Raw genomic sequence first — 25,017 nt, 5'->3', positions numbered from 1 at the left:
AAGTTAATATTTCAACCTCTTAATATGTTTGATTTTTATATTCAAATTCCCATGAATATTTTATCTTGGAGTTCTAATCTAAAGGAAGGAAAAGAAAGAGAATTATTTGATAAAGAATATGTTTCTCTTATTGAAGACCCAAATGATCTTCATCTTCTTAAGTTTGTTGAATTTCAAGAAATGGTAATTCAATGTGATTTGATGAAGATGTGAAAGTCTTTCGATCAGTTGGAGTTCAAACCGATGAATGCGTGAATTCTTGTGATTCTCTTGAAGGAATGGTGTTGTATCAAAAGTCATCAATCCAAGAAGTTCAAATGTATCAAACTCCAAAATATTTGATTCAAACTTGCAAAGTTGAAGTTGTCAATAATGAAGTTGTTCTTGAATTCAAATCTTCAAGATCCAATAAGATGGAAAAGATCAAAAAGATGAAGAAGATCAAAAGCAATAACAATTGGGTTTCTTCACAAAATCTTCAAAAGTTGTCATGAATCCAAAATCTATGAAGCAAATTTGGGTTTCAAAGCAACAATCATCAAGTGTTGCGATAAATTTGAATTTAAAACACAAAAGTGTTGATGATTCTTATGAAGATGATGCTAGATCGTTGAAGAACACGAAGACTGGGTTGTACAACACACATCATGAGTGGTACAATGTGAAAATTGGAGACTTTCTTGTTCCAATAAAAGAACGAAGATCTTCAATTATTGATTCATGTGTTGTAAACGGAAAAGGGAATCATCAAGAAGGTGTCTCAAATTCTCAAATGGATTCTGAAAAATTCATGTTGAGATCAAAGATGAACGATCAAGGTTCTTCTCTAAATCTGAATTCAAACATTTTTTAATCATTCTTTTTGTTTTTTATTGTTGATTGTTTTGTTTCATTGGATCTATTCTGTTTAGAACCTTATTGATGATCCAATAATTTCTTTTGTTAAGATCATGCTCCAAAATCAAAATCAAATTCTCAATTTTTTTCTGTTCACTATTCAGTGTCAAATCCCATTCCAAACTATATTATGTTACTGTTCATTAGTGTATCTAATTTGAAATCCATAATTAAGCCCAAATCTTACTATTGATTTGTTTTGGTCCTGTAATACGATTCATGAAATCTTGAGCCTAGTCAACTATTCGAAACTGTTCATGGATATGTTTCTTTATCACTTTTTTTTTGGTATTCAATATCCCTGTCTTATATTCTCATTCAAAATCAACGAGGTTTAATTCTCATAACATAAAATTGAAATTCAAACTGGATTTCGATTATTTACTTTGTAACATCCATAAAAATCATGAAAAATTTAAACTTTTTAAAACCAACCCAAAGTTCATAAATTGTTTGCAACGTAGTTTTCAAAACATGTTCCATATCGAAGTTTTCCAAAAATCATAAATCAAAACATGAGGATGTGTACGGTTTCGCCTTCCTGCGATCGTCTGAAGTAATGAAAACATAAGCGAAAACTGTAAGACCAAAGTTTAGTGAGTTCCCCCAAAGTACCAACACAACCCATAATCATAATAACAACATCAAACATCATGCTTATGGAGTCTTCAGTCTGAATGGAATGCCCCACCAGCCTATAGTCTATCTGGTACGCTCACAGAACCTACAACACGGCCTGTACGCCTCACCGGGCCTTCATCCTATCTAGAACGTCCTCCGGGCCTTCGACCTAACTGGTACACCTCTTGGGCATGCAGTCTATCCAAGATTCCCTTGGTCTCTCGACCTTCAGCACATAGTAGGACCGCCTCAACACAACATACCATCACATATCAACATATACCATATCAAACCCTAGCTAGCATATACAGACAGTCATACAAATATAATAGATCACTAAGTATAAAATCATCCTATATACTAGGGTACATATCAAGCAAATCATTACAACATACAATCATGCGATAAACTAGGATAACAATCCAAAGGGTCCGACCTTGGTTCCTTCGACCCAAAAGTAAAGTGTGGGAAAAACTCACATCGCAAATCTGTAAAGGTAGTAGAAAAGAATATCGCTCCATGAGTCCACTCCACAGGTCGCCTATTGTAACACCCATAAAAATTCATAAAATTTTTAAACTTTTAAATACTAGAAACCACCAGTTATTACATATTGTTTTCAAAATAGGTTAACATCAAAGAAATCCAAATAACCATAACACAAAATGTGAGGAGGTGCAAGATCAAGCATTCACCTTTCCGCGATCATTAGAGGTACCTGAAATAGAAATCTCAAACTGTAAGCCCAAATCTTAGTGAGTTTCCCCCAAAATACCACACCATACAACCAAAACACTATCATCATAGAACGAGATAGGTAACGAAGCTCGACTCATCATAGAACGAACCATGTCTAGCAAGGTTCGATTGTGCCTTTTAGCCACACCATTAAGTTGTGGTGTCCAAGGTGGCGTCAATTGTGAAACAATTTCACATTCCTTAAAATAGTCTTGGAACTCGATACTAAGATACTCTCCTCCTCGATCGGATCGGAGCATCTTTATCTTCCTGCCCAATTGATTATACACTTCTTGCTTAAACTCTTTGAACTTTTCAAAGGTTTCTGAGTTATGCTTGATTAAGTAGTTATACCCATATCTACTAAAAACATCAGTAAAAGTCACATAGAAGCGGTTAGCATCCCTTGTGGCAGATCTGAAGGGTCCACACACATCGGTGTGTATGAGATCCAACAAACCCTCACCCCTTTCATAAGTACCAGTGAAGGGTGACTTGGTCATCTTTCCAAGAAAACAAGATTCACAAGTATCATCCGACTTTAAGTCAAATGACTCCAACACTCTATACTTTTGGAGTTGGGATATGCGCTTCTTGTTAACATGTCCAAGAAGACAATGCCATAAGCATGCTTTATCCAAAACATTGGACGAATCATGCAACACATTATTTCCTAAGTTATCTACAACCATCAAAGTTTCATATATACCATTACAAGGTAATGCTTCAAAATAAAATACACCATTATAATAAGCATTAATACTACCAATTTCATTATTAAAAGAAAAAGGCAGAACCTTGTTTATACAAACTATGAAAGGAAATAATATTTCTCACCATAACAGACGTGTAGCAACAATTATTCAGTTTTGAATTTAACCCACTACTAAGCAATAAAGTATAAACTCCAATCTTGTTGATAGGCGACTTTTTCTTATTCCCCATGATCAAGTTCATATTCTCGTGTTCCACATCCTTACTTCTTTTTAGTCCATACAAATCAGAACAACTTCAAAAACCACATTCCGTATCAAGGACCCAAGAATTAGCATGTGATGAGTTATTAGACAGAATAGTATAAATACCTATGAAGGAGGGTTAAGCTTCCCATCCTTTATGTCCTACAAATATTTGGGGCAAATTCGTCTCTAGTGCCCTTTTTCATGACAATGGAAGCACTCGGTTTCCTTTGGATTGGAAGAGGGTTTAGCGGAACCAACTTTGGTCCCACTAGAAGAGGATCCATCATGGGACTTTCCCTTGTGGCTCCTGAAAGGAGTCTTATTCTTCTTTCCCTTCCCATGTCCAATTGCCAGGACAGGGGCAACAACAGTAGGAGTAGAAACAACATATCTTCCTTTAAGACTACTTTCAATACTCCTTAAAAGGCCTTAAAGCTTGCTTAAAGTGACCTCCTCCTTGTTCATATGATAGGTCATATGAAACTGATCATAACAATGAGGCAAAGAGTGTAGAATAATATCTATGGCCAACTTTTCATCGAAGTTGACATTCAACTTCAGCAAATGGTCCATAAATCTTTGCATCTTCTACAAGTGGGCAATGATGGACTCTCCATCCTTCATTTTGGTTGTAATTATGGAGACTATGATTTCATACCTTTCCTACCTTGCACTTTGAAGGTATCTCTCCATCAAGTCTTGGTGCATTTCATAACACCAAAAGTCTTCATAGGACTTCTGAAGCTTAGCAGTCATGGTAGCAATCATAATACACGTCACTTTGGTTGCATCCCTCTCATGGGTCTTGTATTCAACAATTTGTTCGAGAGTAGCGGTAGATTCATCAATCTCCTTAAGCTCTTTATCTAGGACACATTCTTTGTCCTCATAGCGAATGGCCATTCGGATGTTTTCGAATCCAATCATTGAAGTTGGATCCATCAAATATGACCCTCCCACATAAGTTCATGAGGGAGAAAGAGCCTTAAGGGTTTGGGTTTGAAGCAGTGCTGGAAGACATCTGAAAAGAAATACAAAGTTTAGATTAGATAATGATCCTTAATATAGCACACAAATGAAATATTAAGGCTAGGACCCAACACAATATTTTACAATTCGAAAGAGGGATGCCTTAATCCAATTGCAAAATATTTGAAGGTAGGTAAATGACGATTTACCATTTTCCACCATGAAAAACAAATTTGATTGTTAAGTTTTAATTGGATTGAAATTCCTAGATTCTTTAGAGATTCATTGAAATTTTCAATGGCATGTTTAAATCTCGATTATGACCTTCAAGTTTGTGACTGGGATGCCGAGGATCACAAACAAGGTGTGAATAACCATGCAAATTAGCTTGGTACACTTAATGTTACAAATCATCCAATCAATGTGCCGATTAACCACACATGCTCCATTGATCCATTATTAACATCAAACTACCCTTTTCCACACATTATCAATCCCAAATTAGTGTGTCAGTTAACCATACACACTCCACTAACGACTTAGCAAGGTGCAAAGTGCAATTTCATGGAATATCACAATTCTCACATTTTCCTAAAGTAACTAAGATTGGGAATTTATAAAAGTTTAGTTACTTTAATAATTATCATTATACTGATTAATGAGAATTAATGTCCTATCCTACCTGTTCGGCTAACGACCCTACACCAGTCAAGGAAGTGGTGGGTGATATTGGACACCCATCAAACCACCATTTTATAGACAGTAACCTTATACCCCCTTATAGACCGGTTTCGTGAATGAGGCCTACTAACGGTAAGACTGACTCATCTTGTATATATATATATATATATATATATATATATATATATATATATATATATATATTAAAATTTAATATTATAATAGTATAAGTGTTCAATTTTAAACTTTTAAAATTCTAGGGTTTGGAATTAAAGTTTCATAAATGAAACTCTTCAAGTTCCAAAACTTGAGGGCAAGTTTTATAACTTGTCAAAACTTTTGATTTCCATAACTTATGGATTTAAAGTTCCATGAATATGACCTTTCAAACCCCAAACTTGAGGACAAGTTATGAAACCTTTCAAGATCTCTTGAATTCTATAACTTACAATAGTAATAGTTTCATAAGTAAATACTTTTTATATTCCATAACTTGAGGACAAGTTATGGAACTTTTCAAGAAACGCATAGATCAAATTAAACTAATCCAATTATCTTCTAATTCATCTTTTACCAATTTGACCTAGTTCATATTCAAGATAGTTTCAATATTTTCCAATAACTAGTTTTTTTCACGAAATCAAGTAATTATCTTAAAATTTGACAAAATTCATGGTTTTGGATGGGGATAAACATTACCATATTAGTAAAATCAAATTTTATGAACCAAAATAGTTTGTGGTACTGATCATAATCCAAAACAGGCTAAAAAACTCAAAATTTTTGCCATCTGATGAGCCAACTCGTCGAGCCAGGCTTTGGACTCGTCAACTTCATGGAAAAACTCATCCAATTTGTCGAGTCCATCTATGGAATCGTTGAGTTCATCAGGTAGTGGCCAGAAAAGTCATTTTTCGAACTTTGAAAATTAAACATTTGCATCAATATAATAGAAAACACCCATGGCTCTGATATCAATGATGGGTTTTATGTACTCTAACATTCCTATGGTGCATATACAACCCTAATGCTTTGGATCTAAGTCTTCTCTAATTATATGTGCGACATTATTTCCAAAGCATAAAGCGTAAACTAGCATGCAAGGTAACATTTAAACCATAAATCAATTAGAAGATTACCTTATGTAGTAGCTTGCTTGTCTTTGACCTTTAGGAGCCTAGCATATCAAGTGCGATGCCTCATGTCTTATAACAAACCAAGAACAAGAGAATGTATTTGAGAGAGAGGTTTGGGAGATCAAAATTGGCTAGCTACAACTCTAGTGTGCATGGGGAGCGATTTTAGGGTGTTAGGGACTTCTTTTATAGCTTAGGATTACAACCATGCAAACCCTAACGGCCTTTCATATTTCTTAGTCTTTTGGGCTAAACCTTCTTGTACTTTCACATAGGTTTAGTCCAACTCTAATCAACATGAGTCATGAGCTCAACTAGAAGTATTACTGATTTACCTAATCAATCCCTGTAACTTTAATTAGTTTCTTTTGATCACTAAATTAATACCAAATTAATTCTTGATCAATACTAATTAAATAATGTGATTTCTCAATTAATATATTATACTTATAATATATTAATAAACCACAATAACCTCTTCCTCAAATAACCATCTTATTAAATTGTTCCAGAGTGTTACAACCCAAATGGATTATGCTATTATCGGGTTAAGTACATACCAATTATGGTTATGGGCTTAGACACATAATCCAATAATATGAGGTTCGATGGGTTGGGAATCCATTAGACTTATGGGATGACAGAGCTTCGTTGAATCTAAGTGGGGGAGAATCGATTAGAATTTCCGGGAGATGTATCGAGTATGGAACTAGGGCAAGTTTCGCATCCTGTCAGGAATAGAGATGAACCAAGTGATCGTTTAGATAAAGGTTTTTTAAGTGGGAGTTCAGGGAAATCCTATCAGTTGGTCGGCATTTTCTTGTTATGAATAGTAGGTTTATGGATGGATCCAGATCGAGGGACGTGTTAGAGCCTCGCTGCTATTCTTGTTTGATGAGGGTTTCAGACTTCATGACTCGAACACCAGGTTGGATGTGGGTTTCAACTCAGGTGCGTGGGGTTGTGATGGTTAAGGTGTGGTAAGGCCATGGGTGGTAACCATGGTCGATTTGAAGTGTCGTAAGACTACGATCGGATTGTAGCATTCACCATACTGAAGTAGAAGAACGTTGGCGATTGTCATGAGTGTAAAGGGGAAATCTATTGTGTCTTTGGCATGTCATCCAAGACTGCCAATGGGTATTTCTCTATTTTGGGTTAAGGACCATTGGGGACCGTAGCGGAGTCGGGCATGTATAGCTCTAGACGGGTAGGATCCCTAAGCGAGGTAGCTTTGTGGTATAGTTGGGTGGGACTTGTGGGTGAGCCCCGTGTGAGTTTGGAAATATAGGTGGGACGTGGTCGAGACCGTTGGGTCAAATATTTAGATCTTGAGTCGCAGAATCAGGTGGGTGGTTAGTGTATGATGCAGAAAGGTTTGTAGGCTGGGTAGCGTTGTTATTTGGACTATCGGGGAATTAGTGGTTGGACCAAGTGCGAGTCTGGTAGTCTCAGTGTTAGTTTGGGAACCTTTATATCTTGGCCTAGCAAGGATTGTCGTTATCAGAAGGTCTTGGGTTTAATGCAAGTGCAAATCTGCAGCTCTCGGATTATGAGGTGAGTATCGAGTTGGTTTTTGGGTAAGATCTCGTGTCAGCTATCACAAGTGTTTTGTGCAAAATTTTCATTTCATGGATTGAGGATCGAGGTACCTACATGCCGAGGGCATCAATCAAAGGGTTCAAGGGTAATGAATGGATTCAATTTTGCTGATAGATCAAGATCTTGTGATTGTGACTTATAATGGTTGTATTGGTAAAGGGCATCAAGATAAGTCAATGCGGTATTATTGATTTAGAACTCAAGTGTGGAGTAGCTTCTTATTCGGAGGAAATGTTAGGTTAATTACACATAGGTTTGGATGATCTCAGAGTAAATGACTTGATCCTATTGCACAGCTCTCGTCTGAGTCTAACCGTTGCAGGTATGTGTCTCCTACTCGAAGGATTATTTAAGCCTTGGTCAAGTATGTGTTCTGCATGGATAATTGGTTGGTGATTCTGTTTCTAATAGGAAACTCAAATATCAGAAGATGAGTAGTCAGTTGAGAAACTAATGGGATGGATTCAACATTGGTTTAGTATGGATGGTCTGTCAGGGAGTCAAACCCTCTCGAGACTTCAGATTTCAAGTTGAGCAATTGTGGTTCATTCGCAAAGGATTATTGTTGAATGGTGAAGGGATTCGTTCATATGTGGGTTGGAGAGCCCTGCGTGTGACAACCCGAAACTCTTTCCGTTATCTTTAACCGATATCCGTTAATAAAATTTGAATTTTATTGAATTTTCGTCAAACTTATTGGTTAAGAAAATCAAGTAGTTTTATATAATTAAAATGATATACGAGTCGGAACCAAAAATCGCGCGAAAAACTTGAATTTTCTCGAAAAACAGCAGGGGTGCGGCCAGGGCGAGTTTACGGTCGTAAACTTGAGTACGCTCGTAAACCCGTGTACGGTTGGTGCCAGGTGGACCCCACCACTAACCATACTCTCAGTCTAGATATACGGGAGCCCGCCTTCATTTTAAGCTTCTTGGCCGAAAACTCTCTCTCTCTCTCTCTAAACCCCTGACCGTAAACACCAAAAACACCTATTTTCTACCGAAAATCATCAAAAATCGTCCTTGGGAGTCGATTTAGAGCATCTGGAACACGTTTTATCATAAAACTCAACACCCTTGTTCTTGAGTGTATGGTCGTACACCCTTCAAATCTGCAAAGGCCCGTAAACCCTTCAAGATGAGTTCACATCCGTAAACCCCTTTCACGGCCGTAAACTACCTTCTCGGCTGTGAACTACCTTCTCGGTCGTAAAACCCTCTTCACGACTGTAAACCCCTTTTCACGTCCGTAAACACTTCCAAAGTGGTCAAAACCATTTTCCTCGATTCAATCAAGTCTCGGTAACATTCCTTAACCGAAAACAAATGTTTTTCTAATACTTTACCTAACGAAATCGCTAATTTAAATACATATATGTATTTAATTGTCATTAGGATTCCATTAAGTGCCTCATACAACAACTCGAGGGTCTTCATTTCCAGTTCGACGCTTGCACATAACAAACAATTAGTTCATACCCCTACGCTTTTATGATTTTTAACGTTTTCATGGGGGAATACAAGCCAAACACAAACAATTTTGTGAACTAAAACAAAAGGACTTCAAAAAGTTTAAAACTTATGAAATTGATACAATCCAACGATTTCTATGAAATATATAGATATTTTATCCCTTTTCTACTATGCGGGGCATAAGGGACACTTTCAACTCGAAAACACAATTGTATAGTTTTTGGAACATTTCACGAACCAAGTACATAACATTACAAGCAAACTATAATGGGTATAGTTTGGGAAACTCTTTACACTGTTTTTACCAATTTAGACTATATACATGAGCAAACATATAAACTATGACAACTTTAGTTTATGACATTCATTACTATAATTGGATAACAAGAGTATAACACTAAATAATTATTTAAGTATAACTATTAATACTCTATCAAGTATACAACGGTTTCAATTACGAGAAAAGGATACAGAACTACACGTAAACTAGTTAATACATGATTGTGAGACATCTCTTCAATTGTACCCTTTTGGGTACTGGTAAAATCCTCGAAATTTAGTATAACCAGAGTCTCCTGGAGGGAGAGCGTGAGATTTGTGAATAGCTCTATTCGGGACTGAAAATCCCACACCTAAACTGCTAGCTACAGTTAGGTAGGCATGCCTAGGATGACAAATATCACACCGTACGATGCCTAAACAAACATCGTTGAGGTCACTAGTCATATCAAGCATGGTTATATGAACTCACAGTAGTATAAAACTACCCCTTGTTTACGAGATTTCATTATTCATTAGTTTTATTTTGATTAATAAAACTACCATACATTATACTGGAAGATTCTAGGGATACATTACTCGATTTTATTTTAACTATTAAAACTACTATACATATTGGTGGTAGCCAGAGGTTTTCAAACAGAACATACACTACATACTGGTGGTAGCCATGGTTTTCAAACAGAACATACACTACATACTGGTGGTAGCCAGAGTTTTCAAACAAAACATACTATACATACTGGTCGTAGCTAGGGTTTTAAAACTAGAACATACTATACATACTGGTGGTAGCCATGGTTTTCAAACAAAACATACTAATCATATTGGTGGTAGCCAGGGTTTTCAAACAAAACTTACATGTTAGAAAATATTGGATTTTCTTGGGAAACATGCATACATTTTTCATAACTTAATGATTGGTTTTCACTACAAAGACATTCTTATGAACTCACCAACATTATGCTGATACTCTTTCAATATCGCTTGTATTCTTAGGAAATCCATAGACTGGTACCTCCTACAACATTTTGAAGATAGAGCATATATCGACACTTCTTTTATATTCTGCTATACTTTGATGTACACAAACAATGAATTAAAACAAATGTAAATATTCATATTATATTGTAATGGTTGTGCTTAATTTGATTACTATGATGTAATTGTTATGATACTACACATGACGTCCTCCACCCCTGAACGTTTTCATCATTTCCGGTTTGGGGGTGTGACAGATTGGTATCAGAGCTATTGTTTATAGTGAACTTAGTATACCGAACCTTACATGCTATACAACTATGAACACTAAAGGGGCTGAAATGCTTTGAACTAAAATTATACTTTTAAAATATAAGTATTTTATAAGAATTATACAAGTATACATACGTACCAGAAATAGTATCACAAGTAGAACAAAACAAAAGTATTTAGATGTTGGAGACTACGGTTAAACCTGGATAGTTATGTAATCATGTCTGGTGTCAATATAGCCGGATCAACTATATTTATTTGAGACATGACCAACATGTGTTTGGGAGTGACTGTGGTGTTGTAGCAGGCCTAAAACATACCAAGTATATACAACATATATCGATAGAACAGAGCATACAACTTAAGATACTATGAGAGTATTTTAGCTAAAGCCGAATATAGTGTAATCGATCATTCCAAGTGTTGCTACTCATTTCTTCCTAGAGATAGTTTGCTTATATGGATAACTTTTCCTTTGTTTATCGCTTAGTAGAACACTCAATCTATCAGGCCGAGATATATCTTGTTTCATATCTCTTGATTCTAAAATCTTGGGGACTTACCATCCTCTTCTTCCTGATTATTTTTAGAACAAGATGCCTCTGAAGAAAAGACCCAACAAAAAGAACAACAATCCCCCGACGGATCCAACGCCACCACCTACTCAGTTCGACCCAACCATGTTCCAAGCAGCAGTCACGACCGTTGTGGCTGCCGCAATGTCACAAATAAATTCTGGCGGCACTAGCGGGTCAGGAAGTGGTACCCATCCCCTTAATCTTGAGGGTGGCCAGGGACACCAGAAGGAGTGTTCCTACAAGGATTTCATGAACACAAAGCCCAAATCTTTCGATGACAATGGAGGTGTAATTTCCCTAACCCGATGGATTGAGAATATCTAATCGGTCTTCGAGATTTGTGTGTGCTCCGAGTCAAACAAAGTGAAGTTCGTTGCTTGCACTTTCACTAATAGAGCATTGACCTAGTGGAATGGCCGAGTTAAATTCCTAACCTTGCCAGTGGCAAATGCCATGGGTTGGGAATGTTTAAAGGAACTCATGCTCACAGAGTACTGCCCAAGGGGCGAGATGCAAAAGTTGGAGCACGAGCTTTGGAACCTTAAGGTGAATGGTATGTAGTATGTTGGGGAACTCACTAATCTTTGTGCTTATAGTTTTCAGGTACTTCGGTTTTCAAATCTAAGAACTCTGGATGATTGCAGGGCACACATCACATGCTTATGCATTTCGTGAATTACCCTGATTTAATGATGTTTTGATAAATCTCGATTAACTTGGTTTGTGTAAATGATATGTATTAACGATTTATTAACTTAAAAACGGAAATTTTATGTCATTATTTTTGGGGGCGTTACATTTCATTTTTTCAAGACAGTTGATCATAATGTTTGCAATATTAATAGATTACATTCAATTTTTGTAAAACAATATTTATGACTATGTAAATTGGTCACGACATGTTGGGAGCCGTTTTTAGTAGCATGATTATCAAATAGCTCTACATATACACGAGACGAAAGCAATGTTATCGTTGTAGATAAACACTATTATTTTTTGTATTTAAGTTCTTGTAATACATTAAACAAATTTTATTGAAGATGTTCTTCTTCCTCATGTTATTGATCTCTGTCTCTAGTAGTTTTAGTCTTTATTATTTGATTTTGTATAACGAATTGAACATGCTTTGCAGATATGCAAATCTTAAGTGTTTCGCCTGACATAATTGTCGGTGTGAACATCTGGTGTGTCTTGAATGGTGATTGCCATATTTTATTGTCGAGTTAGTTTGCCAACATGTATTCTCAATTTTTGCACATGTTTTTTTCTTATAAAATTCGGAGGTTTTATTATTATTATTATTATTATTATTATTATTATAATTAAAATATCGTATTTCAAAAAGATATTTACCAAAATAATGTGGTTTTAAAAATATTTACCATTTATGTTAAATTTTATATAAAATTAAAATAAGAATGTAAAATAAAAAATAAGGAAAATTTATTTATCAGGATAATTATCTTTTCGTTTTGTTAATATTTGTATATTTTTTTTGTACACACCTAAGTAACGAATTTGTTGGAAATGTTCACATATAATCATTATGACGACTGTAGCAATGTTATAATTATAATATGTCTAAAAAAATATTGATATGTAAAAAAAACAAAAATATAATTACGTTGATGTCTATTTTTCATTTTGAAAATGTGGTAACTCTAGAATGTGATGTTCTCTTTGTTTAATTGTGTTTGGGATTGCTTTTTGAGATTAAAAGTTTTTTTTTTTTTTTTTTGATTTTTAGTTTTTGAGGGGTTAAAAGACAAAAATTCATTTTATAAAATGTTTGTTTAATATTTCTTAACTATTAAATGTAATTTATCTCTAAAGAAGGTAAAAAATACAAAAAAAATCCTAATTTCTTATCTTTTGAAAAACTATCGATTCCTTTTTCAAAAAACCTTTTGTAAATATTAAATATCTTTTACGTCTTGTTCCCGAGTTCTATTTAATGAGAGAAATAAGATGATACAGAGGGAAAGTAAGAAGTGTCGAAGGAAAATCGTGTTCCCGGGTTTCATTAATGGAAAGAAAATGAGGGAGGGAAAAGATTTGAAACCATATTTTCTTTCCAAAATTTCCCTCAAAATTGGACGGATTTGAGAAGAAAATGAGGGGAAGAAAATTTAAAGTTTAATTTTATTTTTTCTCATAATTCAGTAACACAAAAAGTTAAATTTTTTCTTTCATTTCTTTTGAACTCGGAAACATAGAATAATGAATATTTTCCTCCACCTTCTTTTCTTTCAATCAAAAATTTTCTTCCATTTTCTTTAATAAATTAAAAAAAAAACTCGGAAACAAGACGTTAGAATTTTTTGACTTTTTAGAAAAAATAAAAATAAAAAAAATCCCAAACACCTCTCTATGAGCGTGTTTGGTAAAAGTAGCTGTTAGCTGGAAGCGGGTAGTGGTTAGCTGGTAATGGATAGTTGGTAGCGTGTAGCTGGTAGCTGGTAGCGGGAAGCTGTAATTTTTATTTGTTATATGAATGTTTGGCAAAAGTAGCTGGAAAGCTTTTGAAATATATAAAATTACATAAAAGAACAATTTATTAAAAATAAAAAAAATATATAAATATATTTTTAAGGGTAATTATGGAAATTGATTTCAAAAGCTCCGGAGCGTTTTGTTAAAAGCTACATGAAGTAGCTTTTAGAATCGGAGCGTTTTGTTAAAACTAAAAACTAAACGCTCGTACTGCCAAACGAAGCTTTTTGTTTAAATTAGAGCGTTTTATCAAAAGCTAAAAGCTAGAAGCTCCCAAACGTTTTCAAAAGCTCCGTACCAAACACGCCCTATATCTCGAAAACATTGGTTTTAAGATGTTCGGCGCGTAAACCAAAAGTTTGGTTTTTCTTTTCTTAAAAATAATTCGATTAATATATTTTTAAATTAAATAAATCTAAAAAATTAGGGTCTACCTTCGAATAGAAAATCCTTATCATATCTAGCTTCCCTCTACCATCTTCGCTGTCTCCTTCCCCCACCCACCCACCTCTCTTTTCTATCTGTCTCTCCGGCAACATCACAAACACCTTCACCCCAACTGTAGATCCAAAATTGATCGAACCCTAAAGATTCTTGAATCACAGTTGACCACCAAATCCATTTCATAAACCCTTGATTCCGTTTTTGTTTTCAGTTTCACCAAATCTGTGGTTACTGATTGAAGGATTCAAGATTTGGCAGCAAATTAGTTCTCCGATATGTTCGATTCACCGAAGTAGAGAAGAGACAGTAATTTTCTTGATTCGATCTTAATACCCACACAACCGAGATGCTAGCTCTTAAACTTGTTGATTATCTTTTCATGACTTAGATTCATGTAATCATGGAATCGCCATTGTTGACCTTCGTTTTGTTGTACTTTGGGTTGTTTTCTGTTTATGTCGATTCCCAACAACAATCACCGCTGCCACCGCCGCCCCCACCACCTCCTACCCCATCTCCCCCGCCTCCACCTTCACCTCCACCTCCACCTCCACCTCCATCTCCACCCCCGCCACCGTCACCACCACCGAGATCCTCACAGCCTCCACCGCCTCCAAGAAAGGCACCACACCCTCCAGGTTCAAGCCGCCCTAGGAGATCAAAACGACAACACAGAGAACACCCTCCTCCGCCGCCGCTGTCGAAAAATCTCAACTTTGGAAAGAAACTTGGATTCATATTCGTGGGTTTAGCCGGGATCTTACAGATTTGTGCGGCGACTTTTTTGGTAATCAAGAGGAGGCATTTAATCAAGACCCACGACAGACTTGAATCAGAATAGATGGTTTGCATACTGAGTTGATTTCTTGATTTTAGTAAAACTCACAAATTCGTCAAATTGATGGGAGTATGCAGTTGGATTAATCACAGATTTGTGGGATCAAAACAGATGATTTGCATACTGGGTTGATTTATTGATCTTATTTATGAAAACACACAAATTCGTCAAATTGAGTGGAAGATGCAGTCGGATTATTGACAGATCTGAAGGATTAGATGATTGATTTGATGAGGTCTTGTAATTTGTAAATGCGTGATTCTTGTATGCCATTCTTTTTCACAAAATTTTATTTGATCGATTTAGTTATGTTATATACCATAAGGAACCGTTTCTTTCCAAATTCTTAATCTTTATTGTTCTTCCATGGATATGTGAATCTGTGGTATTAATGCAAAAACTCCTGCTTGAGGGGATCAGTTATATTTTTGGGTAGGGCTATTTATCTGGTTATGACTTATGAATGACTGTAATTCAGAAGATAGATAGTGTTTACATATCTTGCTGATTAATGTGTATAATCGCTTCCTATTTGTTTTTTTTTTTTTCAGGAATATTATAAAATTTACTTTACTCTTTCAAGACATTAAGATAATTTAATAATGGTAAATAGTAGCGATGGCAAAAGTACCAAAACCCAGTGGGAAAAACTGAACCTGAAACTTATGAGACTGGTTTTTGGGTCGGATAAATGGTTATGAGACAAAATTTTCTCGGGCAGGGAGTGGTTATAGTACTACGAAATTTTGTCCGATTACCCGATTTACTCAATCCCTAACAATAAATGAGTAACAAGAAATATTTAACAAAGATATATTTACATAAATGAGTAACAAGCTCTACCGCAATCTATTTTTGGATGACAAAACTAATTCTTTTAAAAAAACATCTATAGATCTTGGAGTCATAACATTACAATGCATGATCCGTTTGACTCTATTAAGTAGTTCCACATAGGTGTGTCCAAAACCGGATATTCGGAAATTCGGATATCCGAAAATTTCGGATAGTGAATTCTGGTATCCAAAATCGGATATCCAAAATACGGATACCAGAATCGGATATCCAAAATTCTAACAACTTGGTTTTTTTTTTTTTAATATTCAACCATTAAACAATAAATATTAAATAACCACACGAATCAACTCAAAACCAAACAATAAAGGTTAAAGTAAATTACTACGTACATGAATCAACTCAAAACCAAACACAATCACTAAAGCCATATACAAACCATTAGATAATAGTATAATACTTACATCATATTTTCCAAACAAAGGGTACAACCATTAGATAATATTAAAGTTATATAAAAATCCTATGTGCTTGATAGTTACTATATAGCCACGATATTAATAATCAACAAAAGAAAAAGTGCAAAAGAGAATGTGGCATTCGATTCATAGGAAAGAGCATTCCAAATTCCAAACCAAACACTTAAAGTCAATAATTCTTATTCATATTTACCAAAAAAAAACCTTTAGTCCATAAGTCTTGTTCATATTTACCATCAAAAATAGCTTAGGTCCATAAGTCTAGTCCATATTTACCACCACAAAAAACTCTAGAGGTCCATACTAGTTACACAACTACTATTTAAAGTTGCAATTTAGAAGAAATAGAAATCAAAATTAGAAACATAAATATGTATAGAATAATATATTACATATTCCAATTAAAAAAAATAGTTTGGCATAATTTAAATAGCTGAAATGGAACATCTAAATATTTATATACCTCAAATCAGATCAATGATTCCACATGTTTCATCAACGGTTTCATCAATAATGATAGTCGGTTGTTCCAAAGTTAAGTCATTCAAACCTATAGGTCAAAATAAAAAGAAAACGGTAAAATTATATATTGAAAGAAACTCAATAAACACAAGTACAATTAGCTAAACCTAACCTTCCTCGATTTCTCTATTTCAAGTGGTAGATCATCAACCATAACACGATTATAAGAAGTACGTGTCCAATCTTGTGTACACTCCAACGCTTCTACCATTCTTGGAGTCAAAGCAGTCCGGAAACAATCAAGTACTCGTCCCCCTGTACTAAAAGCCGACTCGGAGGCAACTGTAGAAACTGGAATAGCAAGAATATCTCGAACCATCTTAGAAAGAATGGGATACCTACATCTTTGAACCTTCCACCATGTTAATATATCAAAATGTAGGTCCATAGGCTCACGATCTTCCCCTAAATATTTGTCTAATTTTGTTTTCCTTGTAGTAGTTTCTGAACTTCCCATAGCCATTTCAAACCTCTTTGTCATCATTGCATCAATGTCCATTACATCATTCCCCCACATAGCATTAGAAACAGAAGTAGAAGATATGGATGAGACCTCATCGTGCTCCTTTTGAGGCATGGCAGAATGATACATATCAAACAGAGAGCGCATGTTGTGCTCTAGTCTGATAAGAAAAATAGCAGCACTATCTTTGTTAAAATTTTATGCAACAACCCATTCAATATATTTCCATTTTCGCCTTGGATCAAGGATTCCAACAATGAACAAAAATTGATTTAACTTATCAGCATCCCCCAATACTTCTTATATTTCTTTTGCATTTTTTGTGCCATAGTTTTAACGGACATGTTTGTATGCTTAGTAAAACCATCTATCACATGACCAATTCCAAAAATTTCTTGTACATAAGAATTGGAAGTCACATACCTGGAACCAAAAAATCTATTTGTTGCATCAAAAAATATTTTCAAGAATGGTAGCAAACTACTTACATTGGTCCAATCAGCTTCACTTATCAAACCACATTCACACTTTTTTAACTCTTTCTCACAATTTGAATCTTTCAGAAGCAAGTTTGAGAATGCTTTCTTAAATTTCAAAGCACTCTCAAGCATCAAAAAAGTTGAATTCTAGCGTGTATCGACATCCATGGACACAAGACTCTTGCTTTCGATTTTCTCCTCTTCAATGCATGCTTTAAAATTTTGGAGCCTCGCTGGAGATGACCGGACATATTTTCACAATTGTACGGATTTTCTTTATTGATAAATTCACATCATCTAGACCATCTCTAACAACCAAATTTAGGATATGAGCCGCACATCTCATATGCAAAAAAATCCCTTCAAAACACCACTTTCCCAATGATTAAAAACCTATTTTAAATGATTAATAGCTAAATTATTTGAACTAGCATTATTATCAACCGTTATGGTCAAAATGTTTTTTAGGTTCCATTCTATCAAGCATTTTTTGACCGATCTACCAATTATGACCCCAGCATGACCAACTATTGGACAAAAATTAATAATTTTTTTATGTGACTGCCAATTGTTATCTATAAAGTGTGCAGTCAAACACATATAACTTAAATTTTGTCCCCATGTCCAAGTATATGTGGTAAGACATAATACTCTAGAAGATAAATTTGCAAAAATATTCGACAACCTTAATGAAAGTACTATAGCAATCTCGTGTAGCGGTAGAACGCGAAGGGACATTAAAATGGGCATTCATCACCTTACAAAAATAACGAAAACCTTCACGCTCAACAAAAGAAAATGGCAGCTCGTCAACTATCAACATTCTAGCGAGTGCTCTCCTGATAACTTCTGGGTTGAACTCCCACAACCTAGGAACTGTAGTAGTTTCAGTAGAACCATCGTCACTAATACTAATACGTGTTTTGGAATCAAGGTCAATGAGTTTTCGTTTTTTTTATCTATGTTTTATGGATTTTGTTTGCAACCAATAACGTGGTTTTTCAATGGTGTAGTCCCATTTACGCTTGCACAACCGATCCTTCTATGACAATGTATACATTCAGCAACATCAACAACTTCAGTTTTTTCAAAATGTTTCCACCAAATAGATATTTTTTTCTTCATGTGATCATGAGCTTCACCTGTAGATGGCGGAGCTGGATGGGGTGGTTTTGCATCATCTTTTTTGTTTGAGCCCTTTTGATTTTTTTTTTTTTTTCCTTTTTGTGTTTGTTGCCACCTCATTTTCAGACACAAACTCGCATTCGGATGTAACTGTACCATCGTTGGTTGTGTCCATTGTGAAAATCTGAAAAGGATATTGTACATTGATATTAGTGCAAAAAAAATTACATTACCTAAAAGAATAAACTACATTACTATCGTGAGAAAAATCAGGTATATTTCAGATTAATTTGTCCAATAAATGAGGGAAAAGAAATTACGTTAGTATCATGAGAATAAGGTCAATAAACTACATACACAGATGACACATTTAAGACTAACTTTCCAATAAATGATCTTGAAACAAATGTTATGGACTTCACGATTTTTGTTCATCTTATTTATGTTTATAGTTAATGAACACTTTAAATGCTCCAAACTCCAAAGTGTGGTGGTTTTTTAGTGTGATCATCCGACATTTTGGAGGGTCTACCACATTCGTTATACCAATCTTTCATTCATAACACATTTAAGTATCATTTAAATCTTTCATTCATACCATATTTAAGTATCATTTAAATCTTTCATCCATAACACATTTAAGTATTATTTAAGAGTCTGGCATATTTATTTACACATACAGCTACAAAAACATCAGAAAGAAAGAATCATACTTATTTACACACACACCTACAAAAAATACAGCTACATATAGCTACAAAAACATACAGTTACAAAAACATGATGTAGTAGAGTAGTAGACTAGTAACAGAACAAAAGAAAAGCATTACATAACATGGAATGTTCTATACTAGTAGGCTAGTAGCTAACCAGTTAAAAAGGGGAAGAGTCGAACTCATAAAAGGGGAAGATTCTTTTATTCGATCCTTGCTCTTGAGGAAGAGGAGAACTTACTAATTATGAAGCTTTGTGTCTAGTATCAACAACTCCAGGAAAATTGAAGATTTGTCTATTCGATGAGTGAAGGCTTTAAGGTCGAGCATAATCGATAGGAGAATTGATCGCTATGGTTTGGAAAGAACTGAGATTTCAAGTTTTGTGACCTAATCATACCAAGTACCAACATCGTTCCTTTTGGGTTTGGGCTTTTTAAAGTGCACACTTCAAAGTAGAAAAAAAAAAAAATATATATATATATATATATATATATATATATATATATATATATATATATATATATAAATAGTTAGTATATAGATTTCGGATACCAAAGGGCTTCTAGCCCAGCGGTATCCGGTGTTGCTCTCCTTCCTTGAGGTCGAGGGTTCAAGTCCCGTGAGGGATATAGGTGGAGAATTAGGAGTAGTGTAGGAGTAGAATAGATTTGCCGTTCCATATATATATATATATATATATATATATATATATATATATATATATATATATATATATAGAGAGAGAGAGAGAGAGAGAGAGAGAGAGATAGAAATTTCGGATACCCGATATCCGAACTATCCGAATCCGAATAACCGGATAACCGAACGAATCCGAATAACCGGATAACCGAATTTTTGGATATCCGGATTTTCGGATATTCTCGGATCGGATTTTTGGATTTTTCGGATCGGGTTTCCGGATACAGTTATTTTTGAACACCCCTAGTTCCACAGCTTCTGGCGCAAGGAGACCGAAAGTATCAAATGCAAAGGGTATAAACGTGTGTTGATTTTCCATGCACGCTTTCTCATGTTTTGCCACTTTGCTTGATGCAACTTTTCAAGCAGCTTGCCCCATCGTGAAAACTCCACTCCCCAAGTCCACAAGAGGGGAAACCCCTGTTAGATCCACACATCAGTTGGTCTAAGTGTTGATCTTCCTTCTAATGGGTCAGTCAGAAAGTTCACAGGTGCCTCTTTCTTGGCAGAAACCCTAAGGATTCTAAACATGTCAAAAATAACATCCCTAACTAGATCGTGTCGGTACTTGAAACCCGGGAGCATTTTACAATGAACTGCATGCTCCCCAAACGAGTCCAAACACACTTTACAACAAACATGGCAACTCACTTGTAACGACCCAATTTTCACGTCCAAAAATTTCATTTTTAAAACATTACTTTAGAAAATGTTAATAGATAAAAACATTGTTTGACCAAACTACATCACAACATAAACCATGTTCAAAAGTCAAGTCATACGACCAATCGAAACATCAGAGTATAAATCCCAAGGAAATCTAGTAAATGCGAAAACCAATGTGTGTGCATGATGTGCCGCTACCGAGCCAGCTCCTTCCCCTTCGATGAAGAGGTACCTGAAACCAAAACTGTAAACTGTAAGCACAAAGCTTAGTGAGTTCTCCCATCATACCACATACCGTACAATATATATCATACATACTGCAAGGCTATTTTGGGATGCCTGACTACCCGGTACGGCCATTCTGGGGTGCCGACTACCCGTGCGGCCATTCTGGGGTGCCGTCCTGCCCATGTCAAGCCATTATGGGGTGCTGACCTACCCACGTCAAGCTATTCTGGGGTGCTGACTACCCTTTGGTCCTAACAACCGAACTCGGGGACTAATCCCCTCCTACTACCTCTATCGCATATAACATAACAAGCCAGCATGCAAACATATCATCACATACTGTCAGACGTATCTGGGGTGTCTGACTACCCTTCGGTCCTAACAACCGAACTCTACTACTATCACATACAACATATCATGCTAGCATATAACATATCAGGTAGTAGCAAACCTAGATGATATCACAAAGACACTCATCTATCATACATCTCCTACTGGTGGGCCGACATTGTGGCCTTAGACCCACCGCTATTGGAAGGTAACTCACCTCGGAGTAGTTGCTGATCTTCGTGGGAATAGTCTGACTGTTGCTGCTGTTCCGGAAATCCTCCGGTTGTATTCCCACCAAACCCTTAGTCAAAAACTGCTAACTGACCTTTGGGTAAAATGACCATTTTACCCCTGATCATGCCCTAAGTCAAAGTCAGAGTCAACTTCCAGTTGACCCGACTCGCCGAGTTGGCTCGCTAACTTGCCGAGTCCATGTCCAAACGACTGTCCTGAATTCTGTTTCTACTCGTCGAGTTAGGCGTTGACTCGACGAGTCCTCCTTCCAAACTGATGTTCAAGTCCTTCATCCTACTCGCCGAGTTGTATGAACAACTCGCCGAGTTCATCTTCATCCGATGAACAAGTTATACTGTGACTCGCCGAGTTGTATGAACAACTCGCCGAGTCTGATCTTGATCTAAGGAGATTGTCTTGAACTCGCCGAGTTTGGGCATTGAATCGCCGAGTTCCACTATGGGTGAGTTCTGGCTTCCAACTCACCGAGTCCCTCCTGGACTCACCACCCGACTCGACGTAACAAAAAGGGGACAAACCCGGAGACTCGCGACTGGACTCGCCGAGTCAGATGAGCGACTCGCCGAGTCCGCTCCAGGCAAGAGCTAAAAATGCGATTTTGCTTGAATCCAATCCATGTCATTCGTAGATCTGGGCTCCTAGAGCATGAATAACACGTAAAGTTTCCAACTTTACGTGTAACTATCCATCTATGGGGTTTTTAGGGTTCAAAATGCACCAAAAGAGTAGATCTAAGGTTTATATGCAATATGGGCTCATAAAGGTAGTGGATCTGAGCTCCTGGAGCTCAACTATGCTTAGATCTAGAGACTAATCAACTTATTTCGAAATATTATGCACATACAAGCTTAGGGAATGGCTCAAGAATGTCTTAAATGAAGCCTTAAGCATAGAAATGGGGGAAAAAGGGATATACCTCAATGGAACTGCTGAGAGAACACAATGGTGCTTGGATGGGGGCTGGCCTGGGGCGGATGTGTTGTTTAAATAGGGTGCAAACCCCTGAAACTTAGGGTTTCATCCAACAGCGGTGACTCGCCGAGTCGCCAACTTAAACGTGTCCCGAGTCCCGTCCCTACTTGGCGAGTCGGACCTATGACTCGCCGAGTTCAAGGCTTAAAAGGAGAATACTCAATTAAGATTTACATACTAGGAACCAGGTGCTACATCTCTTCAGCTGGAAATAAAGGGATCATAAGGTGATACTAGAGGATGACACGATACTTCACTGGCAATATATGCTGGCCAAGACCATCAATAGGAATAGTCATAAGAAAATCCTGAGCATGTGGGGCCCTTAAACACTCAAAAATAGCTTTCTGCCTAATCGTCATGTCGAAGTGAACTTCCATGTCTTGGACAATTATACTAAAAAGGGCACTCGTCAATGAATGTTGGGCTTTTGGAGGGGCGGTGTCCTTATTAGTGAAACCGCTGAAGTCAAAGCCCAGAATCGTATCATGAAGACAAGCCAAAGCACAATCATAATATGAATCCATACCATATATGCTGCTATTTCGTAAGATGTGGTCTTGTAACACCCACGATTGAGCCCGTGAGGCAACAAAAGCATATTAGGAAGCCCCTACTGCTGAGTACAACCCCAAACCACTAAACTTAATTGGTAACGAAGCCAGTCGCTATTGAAGGTCCCCGAAGAACGGACCCCCACAAACCACAATATTTTCAATCGACCCACATAACCCTTTATCAAAACACAAATCAACCTCTTCAATATGAGCAGGTTGGCACGTTCTCAGACCAAAGAAAAGTTTGGAAATGCCCATGCAAGATCGAAGCAAAAGGAGCTCGTTGTGGGGGTCATGTAACAGTGGTAGAAGGCGCATCAAATCAACAGCCTTGGCAACCCTCTTCATGGCTAACCTGCTAATAAAACTCGTGTCTCTACTAACAGCTCCCCCAAGAAGCTTCACCCCCACTGACGGTCGGCCAATGTCTGCAGGGAATAAACCTGAACGAAGCTTCCTACCATCGTATGAAGGCTAAAATAGCTAAGTTTTCTTGATATTTAGCTCAAGCCCTAATCATGGGCCTGCTACCCTAATGATGACCAATACTTTAGCCACCTCCTCTGAATCTCCAATGATTGTCCCATGATCAAGGTACCAAGCATGAAGAAGAAGCTTAAAATTGTCTCTAATTTGATGTATAAGTGGGTGCAGTACAAGAGCAAAAAGAAGTGGTCCCAAAGGGTCACCTTGCTGGACCCCAGTAGTGGACCAAATATGCTTATCTCCCAAATACAACCTTGTTGCATGACCATATAAAAACTTGACCCATAAGGAAATAGAAGAGCACCTCATCTTGACCTCGTGAAGTAAGGCATATCTATCCACTAAATTGAAAGCATTGAAGAGATCCGTCATCATGTCGTGCACTCAACACCCTATTAACACTATGAAGTACAACTTCAGCACCATCCGACACACCTACTCCAAATTGAAAGTCATTAAGGTATTGCACCATTTCTTTACCAACTCATTTCATAACAACCTTTGAGACCAAACGCCTCCATATAGTGCCCACGACAATAGGATGGATTCCATTGTCAGGTTTTAGGAGCGGAGTAAGAAGTGCAGACGCCACAAATTCTGTCAGACATGATAGACATCTTCCCCCTAGCGATAGGTTAACTACTGTGGTGATGGCATGTATGAGATCTGTGGCTATAGCAGATCCTTCCCCACATAGAGCATCAAAAATATGTTGAGTTGTCAAGCCGTCTCTCCCGCAAGAAGTTCCCCACATAGATACAATTTTATTATTAATTTACATGATTTCAAACTTACATTTCAATATATACTTATATGTTATCCAAGATCCATAATATAACATAAAATACTTAATAATTCAAAACTACAATCGCTAAGATAAAACCTGGTACTCATGATGTTTCGTTATGATCTTCAAGTCAAGAGTACTCTAGCCATCAACACAAATATTCAATAAATAACCGTCTCTCGAGTTTCTATCATTTTTCGTCTCCCTGCTTCTTGAGTCTTGATCATCTCTCAACCATATCATCTCATGTTTGGTTATGTTTTGATTTGGATTAGTTTATCTTGAAAATTCTCGAGTCTTGATTATCTGTCAACCATATCATCTCATGTTTGGTTATGTTTTGATTTAGAATAGTTTATCTTCAAAATTTAGATGTTTTAAACATTATATATTGATGATTATATTTATGTAACTTGTGTTGTATATTAATATTGTTGATGACATAAATTGGAAATATTAAAAATTAAATCCTTTTTTAAATGAGATTGCGATTG

At 36.3% G+C, this 25,017-nt stretch overlaps 1 protein-coding gene across 1 annotated transcript; it reads left to right on the top strand.

Annotated features, from left to right (window-relative positions):
• The first annotated feature begins 14,128 nt into the window (after nt 1-14,128).
• Nucleotides 14,129-15,307, top strand: LOC145030974 (uncharacterized). The gene has a single exon (XM_078979412.1). The coding sequence runs from the start codon at nt 14,527-14,529 to the stop codon at nt 14,965-14,967; it is 441 nt and encodes a 146-aa protein (XP_078835538.1). The 5' UTR covers nt 14,129-14,526; the 3' UTR covers nt 14,968-15,307.
• Nucleotides 15,308-25,017: the final 9,710 nt, after the last annotated feature.

The sequence above is a fragment of the Lactuca saligna genome, chromosome 1, assembly GCF_052625555.1.
Source record: "Lactuca saligna cultivar CGN05327 chromosome 1, ASM5262555v1, whole genome shotgun sequence".
In the NCBI taxonomy this organism is placed as follows: domain Eukaryota; kingdom Viridiplantae; phylum Streptophyta; class Magnoliopsida; order Asterales; family Asteraceae; genus Lactuca; species Lactuca saligna.
Note: the sequence above shows the minus strand (reverse complement) of the source record. Positions and strands in the feature narration are given on the sequence as shown.

Coding starts and splice junctions, on each gene's coding strand:
- LOC145030974 (XM_078979412.1), top strand. CDS start 14,527: ATGGAATCGCCATTGTTGACCTTCGTTTTGTTGTACTTTGGGTTGTTT.